Genomic DNA, 14,190 nt, shown 5'->3' with positions numbered 1-14,190 from the left:
CTTTAATCTCGGATTTCCGGCATTAAATGTTTGCCATGGTGCACTGGGGAAAAGTATCGGCGGGGAATAGTGTTGACCGACAATATGACGCATGGTGCGCTGTCACTTTAAATCCGTTTTAGTGCCTCACTATTTCCTGAATCTGAACTGAGATTACGAGACACCTGTTAAACGGCTGTATCAAATCGGGTCCCAGACACTGTCCATTTCTGAATTGCTTCCCTAATTAACTGCAGTCAGGCGTGATTGGCAATAAAATTTCCTGCAATATATTTTGCCTTGGGCTTTCAACACAGAATTGTTCCATCGGAGTAGGAAGCATGGATTGTAATTATTTATAAACTGCTTCACTTTCATAAACATAATACTTGGTCTTATTTACCACAGAAAATGACTTCAAAACTCACAAGCCATCAGCTTGTTAATGAGGTTACAAGGGTGTGGAAATACTTGGGATGCATAGAGCTTCAAAAAGGATTCAAGCTTAATTTAAATTCTACAGCTCTAACCTGAACTGTTGCCCCGGGCACTCATAGGAAGCTCTTAATAAGGTATATAATGTAGCTAATGTTCGTATTTCTCAACTTCCCCCTCACTGAACTCCCCACTTGAGCAAGTTCATAAAACTGGCACTAAGTAACTGCACTGATTCAACACTCCGCAAACCTCTGACGTTATTTAAAGGGACATTGGGCGGTGCAAGGGATTAGGCACTGATCCCTTCCTCTCTGTGGCCTGCGTTCAAGTCTGACCCAGACTGCTGTGAGGAAAGTCGCTTTAAGCCTGTTGATTGTAAGACCCCCATGTCAAGTTGAAGCCTTTGGGTGGTTCAGAGGAGAACCACATGACCGATCCCAAGCATCTCACAGGACTGAGTTCCAAGGAGAAAGTTGGGCTTTTCAGCCTTGAATGGAAGTGACCGACGATGACCTCAGCAGAGGTGTCTGAGATAGTAAATGGTATAGAAGTCTGGAGCACGACTGCAAATTAAACCAAGACAAACAGACAAGGAATAGGTTCAAACCAGCAAAAGGTAAGTTTAGGGCTGGTGTCAAAAAGTTGCTCCTCACACAGAGTGATTGATATTTGGAATGGCCTTTTAGACAGGTTAGTGGAGAGGGAATACAACCAGAGCTCATTTAAGAAAGGGTGTGATGGGTGGGCTTTGATGGATGAGCTGGGAAACACCGAATGGCCCGAATGGATCTTGTGAAGGAAGTTTGGCCAGATTCAGTGGGTATGGGCAGAGAGAACACAGGATGGTTCATTATAAGAGAATGAAGGGTGTCACAGTGCAGTCGGTTAGGGCTGAAGGTACATCACTGGGGCAGATTGCAGTGAGCTTTACTCCGCCTCTAACTCATCACACCTAGTTTAAGAGTGCTTGATGCTGTGCTAACATCGGTGAGCACAAAAGTGCATACAAAAAAGGGGCAATATCATCATTGTTAAATTCTAAAAAGAGATGTTTATGATGCTAGTGTTTTGTATAGATAACTTTCATCAGGTATTTGGAAAGAAATTGCAAATGCTTTGAAATGGATGTGAGCTTTGTTGCAGTTGGGATACGGTAGCATAGTGGTTCTGTTACTGGACTAATGATCTGGAGACCTGGACTAATGATCCAGAGACATGAGTTCAAATCCCACCATAGCAGCTGGGGAATTTAAATTCAGTTAATTAAATAAATCTGGAATAAAAAGCTAGTGTCAGTAATGGTGACCATGAAACTACTGGATTGTTGTAAAAACTCAACTGGTTCGCTAATGTCCTTTAGGGAAGGAAATCTGCCGTCCTTACCTGCTCTGGCCTGTATGTGACTCCAGACCCACAGCAATGTGGTTGACTCTTAACTGCCCTCTGAAATGGCCAAGTAAGCCACTCAGTTGTATAAGGCAGGTCGAGCGCAATTAGGGATGGGCAATAAATGCTGGCCAGCGATGCCCACATCCAATGAATAAAAAATAGATTTTTCTCAAGCAATCAAGACAACTCTGTTTTCAGCACCAGAAGTGGCAGTAGGAGGACCATGAGGTCCACACATTCAAGAGATGGTTTCAAATATTTCTCTGAGAGAAAAGGGATTGAGGGATGTGGTGAAAAGGCTGGTGGGCCTGAATGATCTCCTAAAATCTCTTGTTTTCTTATATACACCAAATCATTATGAAACATAGAGATATACTTTTCAATCTTTGGAGTTGGTGGCACTCATTTTTGTAAATTATTTTTTTCCCAAATGTTTACACTGTTTTGCATGTTATACCTTTTCCATATATTGCAACTACAGTAACATATATCGATCCAATGGTACAGCTGTATGTATTGCTATAAGCAATGCTACCCGTACCAACACCAGGCTATTGTGTTGGCAGTGGTGGGCGAGATGTTATGGGTCAACAAGACAAGAAAGGTTTGCCCGATCACTGCTTGGGAGCTCGATTGTTGATCTGATATCATTGTTCCCCGCCCCCCAGGTTCCCGGATACAGGCAAGAACGAGTGGAGAAGGGTTTGACGCTGTTTGGGCAGCTCATCAACAACAAGATTTTCTTGTTGACTTTCATCCGGACATTGGAGTCCCAGCGGAGCTTCTCCATGCGGGATCGAGGGAACGTCGCGTCGCTAATCATGACCGTCCTTCAGACTAAACTCGAGTACGCCACCGATGTCTTGAAGCAGCTGCTTTCTGACCTCATTGACAAGAACCTGGAGAGCAAGAACCATCCCAAACTTCTGCTGAGGAGGTAAGACGTTGCTGATTGGATTACCTACTCCATTGTGAAACGGACCCCAGAACCACAGCTGGAATATTCGTAAATATGGCCGATCAGGGCTTAGTGAGAAAACAACATGTCTTGTTAGGAGTTACCAAGGGTGCGAACCAAGGTGAAGGGTTCAAACACCAGGGGACACAAGGTAAAGAACAAAGAGTAAGGAGGAAAATCGGGCAGAGTATTTTCACCCAACAAAATGGTATTAATGGCTTCAGGAGACAATTAGACAGAGTTGTGGTAAAAAGGCAGGCAAAGAGAGTTGGTCTGGCCAAAAGAGGTGGACCTGGACGACCTCAAGTCCGTACAAACTCTCAGGCAGTGTTGTACTTCTTTAGACAATGTTACCTTTAAAAAAGACTTGCATTTATATAGCGCCTTTCACGACCACCGGATGTCCAAAGTTCTTTACAGCCAATGGACTTCAACAATTGTACATCCCTGTCTGGAGTAAAAATAAAACGGGAAAGGTGGCTCAACCGCAGCTAAAAAGGGAAATTAAGGATAGTGTTAAATCCAAGGAAGAGGCACATAAATTGGCCAGAAAAAGCAACAAACTTCAGGACTGGGAGAATTTTGTAATACAGCAGAGAAATAAGTAATCCTTATTTGGCGGGAAATGGTGTTAGGGAAATTGATGGGATTGAAGGCCGATAAATCCCCGGGGCCTGATAATCTGCATCCCAGAGTACTTAAGGAAGTAGCCCTAGAAATAGTGGATGCATTGGTGATCATTTTCCAATAGTCTTATCGACTCTGGATCGGTTCCTATGCACTGGAGGGTAGCTAATGTAACACCTCTTTTTAAGAAAGGAGGGAGAGAGAAAACGGGTAATTATAGACCGGTTAGCCTGACATCAGTAGTGGGAATCAATTATTAAAGATGAAATAGCAGCACATTTAGAAAGCAGTGACAGGATCGGTCCAAGTCAGCATGGATTTATAAAAGGGAAATCATGCTTGACAAATCTTCTAGAATTTTTTGAGGATGTAACTAGTACAGTGGACAAGGGAGAACCAGTGGATGTGGACTTTCAAAAGGCTTTTGACAAGGTCCCACACAAGAGATTGGTGTGCAAAATTAAAGCACATGGTATTGGGGGTAATGTACTGACGTGGATAGAGAACTGGTTGGCAGACAGGAAGCAGACAGTCGGGATAAACGGGTCCTTTTCAGAATGGCAGGCAGTGACTAGTGGGGTACCACGGGGCTCAGTGCTGGGACCCCAGCTATTTACAATATGCATTAATGTTTTGGATGAGAGAATTGAGTGTAATATCTCCAAGTTTGCAGATGACACTAAGCTGGGTGGTGGTGTGAGCTGTGAGGAGGACGCTAAAAGGCTGCAGGGTGACTTGGACAGATGAGGTGAGTGGGCAAATGTGTGGCAGATCAGTATAATGTGGATAAATGTGAGGTTATCCACTTCGGTGGCAAAAACACAAAGGCAGAATATTTTCTGAATGGCGGCAGATTAGGAAAAGTGGAGGTGCAGCTAGACCTGGATGTCATGGTACATCGGTCATTGAAAGTTGGCATGCAGGTTCAGCAGGCGATGAAGAAGGCAAATGGTATGTTGGCCTTCAAAGCTAGGGGATTTGAGTATAGGAGCAGGGAAGTCTTACTGCAGTTGTACAGGGCCTTAGTGAGGCCGCACCTGGAATATTGTGTTCACTTTTGGTCTCCTAATCTGAGGAAGGACGTTCTTCCTATTGAGGGAGTGCAGCGAAGGTTCACCAGACTGATTCCCGGGATGGCAGGAATGACATACGAGGAGAGACTGGATCGACTGGGCCTGTATTCACTGGAGTTTCGAAGGATGAGAGGGGATCTCATAGGAACATATAAAATTCTGACGGAACTGGACAGGTTAGATGCAAGAAGAATGTTCCCGATGTTGGGGAAGTCCAGAACCAGGGGACGTAGTCTAAGGATAAGGGGTAAGCCATTTAGGACTGAGATGAGGAGAAACTTCTTCACTCAGAGAGTTGTTAACCTGTGGAATTCCCTACCGCAGAAAGTTGTTGATGCCAGTTCATTGGACATATTCAAGAGGGAGTTAGATATGGCCCTTATGGCTAAAGGGATCAAAGGGTATGGAGAGAAAGCAGGAAATTGCTACTGAGGTGAATGATCAGCCATGATCTTATTGAATGGTGGTGCAGGCTCGAAGGGCCGAATGGCCTACTCCTGCACCTATTTTCTATGTTTCTATGAAGTACAATCACTGTTGTAATGTACTTTGAGAAGACGCCTTGCTTCCTGCCAGTTATAACTGTGGTCTCCATCAAAAAGCATCTCCTCTTCCTGCCATATAAGGCAGAAGATAAACAATGACGAAAGGCATGAGGTTAATTCTCCAATGGGAAAGCTTGGAAAAGGTGCATGAAATTGAATTCTATACATTATTTATCACGATTGGAAGTCTCGGGGATAATCAGGGCTACTCAGTAACTTTTGTCGGGGACCATGATGCCAAGCAGCGACTGGCCTGACATTATATGCCAACAACAGCACTGTGCCTTATATAGCACCTTTAGCATAGTAAAACATCCCCTGGAACATAAACCGGACAAAAATTGACACCCAGCTAAAGAAGGAGACGGCTGACCAAACTCTTGGTTAAAGAGGTAGGCTTTAAGCAGAGTCTTAATGGAGGAGAGAGAGAGCTGGAGAGGCGAAGAGATTTAGGGAGGGAATTCCAGAGCTTCGGGCTGAGACTGCTGGAGGCACGGCCGCCAATGATGGGCGAAGGAAGGGGGGAGCAGTGAGCGGGGCTTCTTGCTTGTGTCTTGAGTCCATTCAAGGAGCAAAGCCTTCCCCAAATTCACAAGGACTGGAACCGGAGCTGTAAGCAGCGAATATAGCAGCGAACACACTCCTTTCCAAATTCTGCCTCTTTTGTGCATGCGCTTCTGGGGCGGGGTGTGGTGGGGTGGGGGGTGGTGGGAGGCAGGGATTTGCTGCTGGTCAGATGTTCAGCAGTGTTCATAGTGCCCCCACCATGTGCCTTTCACGAGCGATGCAGTGACACAGTAAATCAGGGCTCAGTGTTTGGCTTCCAAACGTCATAAGCTTGCACGGACTGGCACAGGGACAGAGATCTGCCTCCCGGAAATCCGGAGAGATCTGGGGGTATCTGTACACAAATTATTGATGGTGGGAAGGGCAGGTTGAGAAAGCGATTAAAAATGCATACGGGCTCCTGGGCTTCATAAATTGTGGTATAGGGCCCAAGTTTCGGGTGGAGTTGCTCCTAGTTTTTTTGGAGCAACTAATTTAGTTTGGAGTATGTTAGAAATTGCAATTCTCGGATATTAGTTTGCTCCAGTTCTAGTGAGTTAGTTTCGGTTGGCTTTAGGTAAGGTATTTATTTTTCAAAAGGGGGTGTGTCCAACCACTCAGGCCTGTTTTGCAAGTTTTGGCAATGAAAACTTACTACAGACTAACTTAGAATGGAGTAAGTGTCCACTTTTGTAAGTTCTGAAAACCCTTACCTCGAGTTAAGTTTAGTGCAGGCACAGCCAGAGACAGCGGGTGGGAAGCATTAAACACAAAGGACACATCAACATCACAACAGCGGGGGGTAAGGGAAGTTAGAGGATTTTCCATAAACACCTTCACAACAACATTAAAGAAGCAAAGTACATTTAAAGCACTAAGCAATAAACAAAGCAGTACATTTAAAGCACCAAGCACTAAACAAAGCACAAAAAGTAATAAGCAATTAATTAATAAAAAATAGAAGGATCCCTGCACCTAAAGCACCAAGACCAAAGTAATGAGCAATCAATCAATAAAAAATAGAAGTCTTACCTTTTTTTATGTGAAGGGAAGGTGTCTCTGTCAGTGTCTCTCTCTCTCTGTATCTGACAGTGAGGGATGGGGGGGAGGGGTCTGTGTGTGTGGGGGAACTGTGTGTGGGGGGGTGGGAGGGGGTGTGTGTGTGGGGGGGTGGGAGGGGGTGTGTGGGGGGGTGGGAGGGGGTGTGTGGGGGGGAGGGGGTGTGTGTGGGGGGGAGGGTGTGTGTGTGTGGGGGGGTGGGAGTGTGTGTGTGTGTGGGGGGGGTGGGAGGGGTGTGTGTGTGTGGGGGAGTGGGAGGGGTGTGTGTGTGTGGAGGGGTGGGAGGGGGTGTGTGTGGGGGGGTGGGAGGGTGTGTGTGGGGGGGTGGGAGGGTGTGTGTGTGGGGGGGTGGGGGGTGTGTGTGAGTGGGGGGTGGGAGGGGGTGTGTGTGTGGAGGGGTGGGAGGGGGTATGTGTGTGGAGGGGTGGGAGGGGGTGTGTGTGTGGAGGGGTGTGGGTTGTGTGGGGGGGAGGTGGGAGGTGTGTGTGGAGGGGTGGGAGGGGGTGTGTGTGGAGTGGTGGGAGGGTGTGTGTGTGGTGTGGTGGGAGGGGCTGTGTGTGTGGAGGGGTAGGAGGGGGTGTGCGTGTGGAGGGGTGGGAGGGGGTGTGTGTGGAGTGGTGGGAGGGGGTGTGTGTGGTGTGGGTGGGAGGGGGTGTGTGTGGTGTGGGTGGGAGGGGGTGTGTGTGTGGAGGGGTGGGAGGGGGTGTGTGTGGAGGAGTGGGAGGGTGTGTGTGTGGTGTGGTGGGAGGGGCTGTGTGTGTGAAGGGGTGGGAGGGGGTGTGCGTGTGGAGGGGTGGGAGGGGGTGTGTGTGGAGTGGTGGGAGGGGGTGTGTGTGGTGTGGGTGGGAGGGGGTGTGTGTGTGGAGGGGTGGGAGGGGTGTGTGTGCGGAGGGGTGGGAGGGGGTGTGTGTGTGGAGGGGTGGGAGGGGGTGTGTGTGGAGGAGTGGGAGGGGGTTTGCGTGTGGAGGAGTGGGAGGGGGTGTGCGTGTGGAGGAGTGGGAGGGGGTGTGCGTGTGGAGGAGTGGGAGGGGGTGTGCATGTGGAGGAGTGGGAGGGGGTGTGTGTGTGGAGGGGTGGGAGGGGGTGTGTGTGGAGGGGTGGGAGGGGGTGTGTGTGGAGGAGTGGGAGGGGGTGTGTGTGGTGTGGGTGGGAGGGGGTGTGTGTGTGGAGGGGTGGGAGGGGGTGTGTGTGTGTGGGGCGGTGTGTGTGTGGAGGGGTGGGGGGGAGGCTGGAAGGAGGCATCCCGGCTCTTTCCTCTGGCCCTTCCATCATTTCGAGTGCCCCCCAACCCACGCTCCTCCATCCCTTGCCACCCTCCCCCCTCCACCCCGGTAGCCATGCTTCCCCCCTCCCCACCCCGGTATCCACGCTCCCCCTCCATCCCTGTTGCCATGCTCCCTCCTCCTCCGCCCCCCCCCCCCCATCACGGTACCCACGCTCCCCCTCCATCGCTGTTGCCATGCTCCCCCCTCCTCCGCCCCCCCCCATCACGGTACCCATGCTCCCCCGAGCCATTGCGCAGGCGCGCATGCTCCAACGCTCCAACGCGCCTGCGCAACGCTGCTGGCACTGACAAGAAGGCTGATCCCTAGCCCCGCCCCCCTGCAGGCTGCGATCAGCTTGCTCCGCCCCAGGGAGACTACGCTGCACCACGCCACGCTCCAGGAGGACCGGAGAATTGCTGAAGAAGATTCCGGCGCACCTTCGCGCCCAGGCAGGTCACGTAAGTCTCGGAGGTGCGCCGTTTTTGCCAGAACCGGAAACTTGGGCTCATAGAGTACAAGGAAGTTATGATGAACCTTTATAAACCACTGGTTCGACCTCAACTGGAGTATTGTGTCCAATTCTGGGCACTTCACTTTAGGAAGGGTGTGAAGGCCTTGAAGAGGATGCAGAAAAGATTTTCGAGAGTGGTTCCAGGGATGAGGGACTTCAGTTACATGGATAGACTGGAGAAGCTGGGGTTGTTCTCCTTAGAGCAGAGAAGGTTGAGAGGAGATTGTGGTCGAGGTGTTCAAAATCATGAGGGGTCTGAACATAGTAGATAGATAGAAACAGTTCCCAGTGTCGAGAACCATAGGACACAGATTTAAGGCGATTGGCAGAAGAACCAAAGGCAACATGAGGAAAAACCTTTTTACGCAGCGAGTGGTTAGGATCTGGAATGCACGGCCTGACAGGATGGTGGAGTTAGCTGACTCAATCGTGGCTTTCAAAAGGGAATTGGATAAGTACCTGAAGGAAAAAAATTTGCAGCGTTACGGGGAGAGTGGGGACTAGCTATAAAGTGCTCTTGCAAAGAGCCGACACAGGCTCGACGGGTCGAATGGCCTCCTTCTGTGCTGTAACCATTTAAAGAGGACATTGATCTGATAAAAAAATATTTCTTCATGGTGTTTGACGAGGAGTCAGTGTGAGGAGATCGCAGTCTGACCGGCGAAGGCCAGGGTGGTCTTCATGCTCAGCTCTAATTTATTTGGAGATGTGAACTCTGCTTGAATTGATGATCGCATGTGAAAGGGCGAGGGTGTGCTGGAGATCAGATTAGGATGTTCCATTGAAATGGAGGTTCCACCCCGCTGGGCAGCAGTGAAGCAGAGTCCTCTGACGTTACGACTGAACATCGAAATCCCTGTTGCGGCCGTAAGCTCCCGAGTACTCCCTCCCAGAATACCACAAGACGACCTCCTTGGCTGAGTGGCCATAATGGGACCAATTGGACTCGAACTCCATTCCCCCGAGAGCCAGACACATCAACGCACAATCGCTTGGGGTGACGAGCGTTCTCGGAGATACTGAGGAGGTGGTACGATTCCTACTGTTCATTTTAAGAAAAATGTCAGCACTGATGGCCAGTGCCCCACTCCCTTTGATTTTCATGTTTTGCTACAATTGTTGATGGGATGAGTTTCACCTCCTCCCCCCCCCCCCCTCCCCGGCATCTCAACAACAGTCTGTGAAGCGAAGCTGAGTCCCACAGTACACTTGTCACCTCAGCAGAAGTCTTGAGCCACCATGTCACTGCATATTGTATCAACTGAATTAGCTTCACAATCACTTCCCTGGCCATTTGTTACAGAAGGCTCTTGTTTCCAGGTAAGGGCCAATTCCTGGTCTGTGCTGAATGGCGGTGGAAGCTCTGCACTTGGCCTCTGGATGAGAGAGACAAAAATCCTGCCAGGGTTCCTACTGCTGTTGTGGCCTCAGCATCAGCTTACCGACATGTGCAGTAAGCACTAGTAAAAGCAGATAGCTGAATCCCATCTCATACTACACAGCTTGGATGCAACATCTCTCTAAACTGGTTAAACAGTGAACCCACACCTTTGGGAAAGGACAAACTTGCATTTATATAATGCCTTACCACACTGCTCAGACGCATCCCACAGCACGTCAATGAATTACTTTTTCTTCCCGTGCAGTTGGCATGTAGGGGGAGTGTGGCAGCCATTTTGTGCAGTTTACTGCCCCTGAACAGCAATGAGATGAATGACCAGTTCACCACCTTTGTGTGGTAGCATTGGTCGAGGGATGAATTTTTTGCCCGTATAATGTATTTGCTTCCTGGGTTCTTGCTTAAGAATTTATAGCAACACATTGCTATTCAGAACTACTTGGTTTATTCGCAAAGGTTTAACAATTGCCCTACACATTACCGGTTCATCCACTAAGCTCACAACTGCATACCTCATTGTGGATGACCTCGACCCAACTGGCTGGGGTTTTATTGAGCCTCGTGAACATCACGTGACTGGCTAAGCCACTCACAATGCAACAGCTCGACCAACCTGTGAGCGTCCTCACAGGAGCATACATTACAGCCGGGAGGGCTACCTGCTCCTCTTCGAAATAATTACATGGGATTTTTAACACACAACTGCACAGGAAGGCTGGGCCTCTGTTTAAAGTCTCATCCGAGAGATGGCACCTCTGACAATGCAGTGCTCCCTCAGTACTGCACTGGAGTACCATTGTGGCCTATTGTTTAAGACCTTGTGTAGGGATTGAACCTCGCCATCTGATTCAGTGACAAGAGCAATACCACAGAGCCAAGCAGATAGGAGCTGATATGTATGAGCAGGATAAACTCTCCTGGTGATAGAGGGATCAGTATTAATTAAAAGCAACAACTCTAACATGCTAATCATTTCAATGGTACGCATACCTTCAGTTCTAATATCCTACAGTTTGTGAGTGATGTCTTTATGATTCTTGTATAACTATCATCTCTCATTCAGCTTAAGCTGAATTCCATCACCGTCGAGGCTGTGTGATAGCCTGTCACTCCTGATCTCTCTCCCTCAGTCGCGTCCATCTCCTGTGCACTGTGTCTCTGATAGAATCAATCCAGAACTTGCACTGCTCTCTGGTACCATTGCCACACGTGTTATGTACAAGGTGAGGAAACTTAGTGATAGTTGTGGGTAACACCGGCATGGGCACATTTATCGGCCGTCCCCAGTTGTCCTGAGAAGATGGTGGGCCGCCGCCTTGAAATGCTGCAGCCATTTGTTGAACACGCCCTAAGTAATGTAGTCGTCTTCATCCAAATACTGTCAATTAAAGTCATCTCCAAATGTAACTTTCATTCCACCATCATTGGAGGCTATATAAATACAAGTTGTTGTTGAGGCTGCTTAATACCCAGTACATTCCTCAAGCTGTAAATAACGCTAAGATTATGGAAGGGTAGATGTAGAGACTTATGGGGGAGACCAAAACGAGGGGCCATAACTATAAGATAGTCACGAATAGGGAATTCGGGAGAAACTTCTTTTCCCTGAGAGTGGTGAGATTGTGGAACTCAATACCACAAGGAGTAGCTGAGACGAATAGCATCGATATATTTAAGGGGAAGCTGGATAAACACATGAGAGAGAAGGTAATAGGTGGTTATGCTGATAGTTAGCTGAAGAGGGCTGGGAGGAGGCTCGGAGTAGTTGGGCCGCATGGCCTGTTTCAGTGGCATACATTCTATGTAATACCGGTGCCAGGGTTGGTCTTTATATGGTACATATTGTGTAGCAGCAGTATCCACCAGCACTTGTCTAGTTTGGAAGCAAAGGGTGCAGCTGACATGTGCTTTAAGAGGCAGGTTCTTGAGCCTGCCGATCGATTTGGTTCATTTACCTCATGAGTGAGCTTCAAATAAAATAAAAGCTTTTTATTCCCAACTTGACTTTCTCCCTTTCTCTCCTGACTCACGCCTGACATACAGTTTCACAGATGCCGGCCAGCTTCTGGTCCCTTGCCGAAACGGCCATTTATATCGAACTTTGATCAGACCACACTTGGAGTACTTTGAACAGTGCTGTTCTCCATATTATATGAAGGATATAGAGGCACTGGTGAAGGTGCAAAAAAGATTTACTAGAATGATACCAGAACTGAGAGTTTATACCTATCAGGAAAGATTGAAACAGCTGGGGCACTTTTCTCCAGAAGTGGGAATACTGAGGGGTGACCTGATCGAGATCTTCACGATTATGAAAGAGCTTGATAGGATGGACGTAGAGAAGTTATTTCCACTTGCATAGTAAAAACGTCCCAAGGTGCTTCACAGGAGTGTTATCAAACAAAAATTTGACACTGAGCTACATGTTGGAAATATTAATACAAGTGACCAAAAGCTTGGTCAAAGAAGTAGGTTTCAAGGAGGAGAAAGAAAGAGAGACGTGGCGAGGTTTAGGGTGGGATTTCCAGAGCTTAGGGCCCAGGCAGCTGAAGGCACGGCCACCAATGGTTGGGCAATGGAAATCAAGGATGCGTGTAAGAGGCCAGAATTGGAGGAGCGCAGAGATCATGGAGGGTTGTAGGGCTAGAGGAGATTATAGAGATAGGGAGGGGCAAGGCCATGAAGGGATTTGAAAACAAGGATGAGAATTTTACCGGACCGGGTGCCAATGTAGGTCAGCGAGCACAGGGGTGATGGGTGAACGGAACTTGGTGCGAGTTAGGACACGGGAAGCAGAGTTTGGGATGAGCTCAAGTTTAAGGAACTTTGCGAAATTACCCCTATATTCTCCAATGTTTCTCTGGCAGCTCATTGAACCGGGGCTAATGGGTCAGCCTCACATGTCACGTTTGTAACTGTGCATGATGTTTGGGGAAGGTCGAGTCCAAGGGAACAAATAAATCCAACCTGAGCTCCCCCTGTGGCTATGTTTGTAACTGCACCGCCCTGTGCCCAGCCAAGGGGCAAAGTTTGATCCCCAGTCTAAGCAGATCTTGGCTGGGTGAGGCGCTACACTTCGCCCTCAGCGCCTCTGGGTTGGAGGGGTTGCAAATCTAGGCAGTGTTCCTGCTCCTGTGTTCTCGCCTCTGAGTCAGAAGGTCGTGCGTTCAGAGACTGAACCCCATAATCCAGGCTGATGCTCCAGTGCAGTGCTGAGGGAGTGTCGGAGGTGCCGTCTTTCAGATGAGATGTTAAACCAGGGCCCCGTCTGCCCCATCAAGTGGACGTAATAGATCCCATGGCAATATTTTGAAAAAGAGCAGGGGAGTTATTGATAGAAACATAGAAAATAGGTGCAGGAATAGGCCATTCGGCCCTTTGAGCCTACACCACCATTCAATATGATCATGGCTGAATATGCAACTTCAGTACCCTATTCCTGATTTCTCTCAATACCCTTTGATCCCTTTAGCCGTAAGGGCCACATCTAACTCTCTTTTGAATATACCTAATAAACTGGTCTCAACAACTTTCTGTGTTGGAGAATTCCACAGGTTCACAATTCTCTGAGTGAAGAAGTTTCTCCTCATCTTGGTCCTAAATGATTTACTCCTTATCCTTAGACTGTGACCCCTGGTTCTGAACTTCTCCAACATCAGGAACATTCTTCCTGCATCTAACCTGTCCAATCCCATCAGAATTTTATATATTTCTATGAGATCCCCTCTCATTCTTCTAAATTCCAGTGAATATAAGCCTAGCCGATCCAGTCTTTCTTCATATGTCAGTCCTGCTATCCTGGGAATCAGTCTGGTGAACCTTCGCTGCACTCCCTCAATAGCAAGAATGTCCTTCCTCAGATTAGGAGACCAAAACTGTACACAATATTCAAGGTGTGGCCTCACCAAGGCCCTGTACAACTGCATTAAGACCTCCCTGCTCCTATACTCAAATCCTCTCGCTATGAAGGCCAACATGCCATTTGCCTTCTTCACCGTCTGCTGTACCTGCATGCCAACTTTCAATGACTGATGTACCGTGACACCCAGGTCTCGTTGCACCTCCCCTTTTCCTAATCTGTCACCATTCAGATAATATTCTGCCTCCCTGTTTTTGTCACCAAAGTGGATAACCTCACATTTATCTACATTATACTGTATCTGCCTTGCTTTTTCCCACTCACCTAACCTGTCCAAGTCACCCTGTAGCCTCTTAGCATCCTCCTCACAGCTCACACTGCTACCCAGCTTAGTGTCATCTGCAAACTTGGAGATATTACATTCAATTCCTTCGTCCAAATCATTAATGTATATTATAAATAGCTGGGGTCCCAGCACTGAACCTTGCGGTACCCCACTAGTCACTGCCTGCCATTCTGAAAAGGACCCGTTTATTCCTACT

General features: G+C 48.2%; 1 protein-coding gene across 1 annotated transcript in view; it reads left to right on the top strand.

Annotated features, from left to right (window-relative positions):
* Positions 1-14,190, top strand: part of plxna4 (plexin A4) — a 647,412-nt gene that overhangs the window by 561,073 nt on the left and 72,149 nt on the right. Inside the window, exon 22 of the mRNA XM_070897188.1 lies at positions 2,475-2,743. Coding sequence (XP_070753289.1) covers positions 2,475-2,743 — 269 coding nt within the window. The remainder of the gene's footprint in view (positions 1-2,474; positions 2,744-14,190) is intronic.

The sequence above is a fragment of the Pristiophorus japonicus genome, chromosome 13, assembly GCF_044704955.1.
Source record: "Pristiophorus japonicus isolate sPriJap1 chromosome 13, sPriJap1.hap1, whole genome shotgun sequence".
Lineage (NCBI taxonomy): Eukaryota > Metazoa > Chordata > Chondrichthyes > Pristiophoridae > Pristiophorus > Pristiophorus japonicus.
Note: the sequence above shows the minus strand (reverse complement) of the source record. Positions and strands in the feature narration are given on the sequence as shown.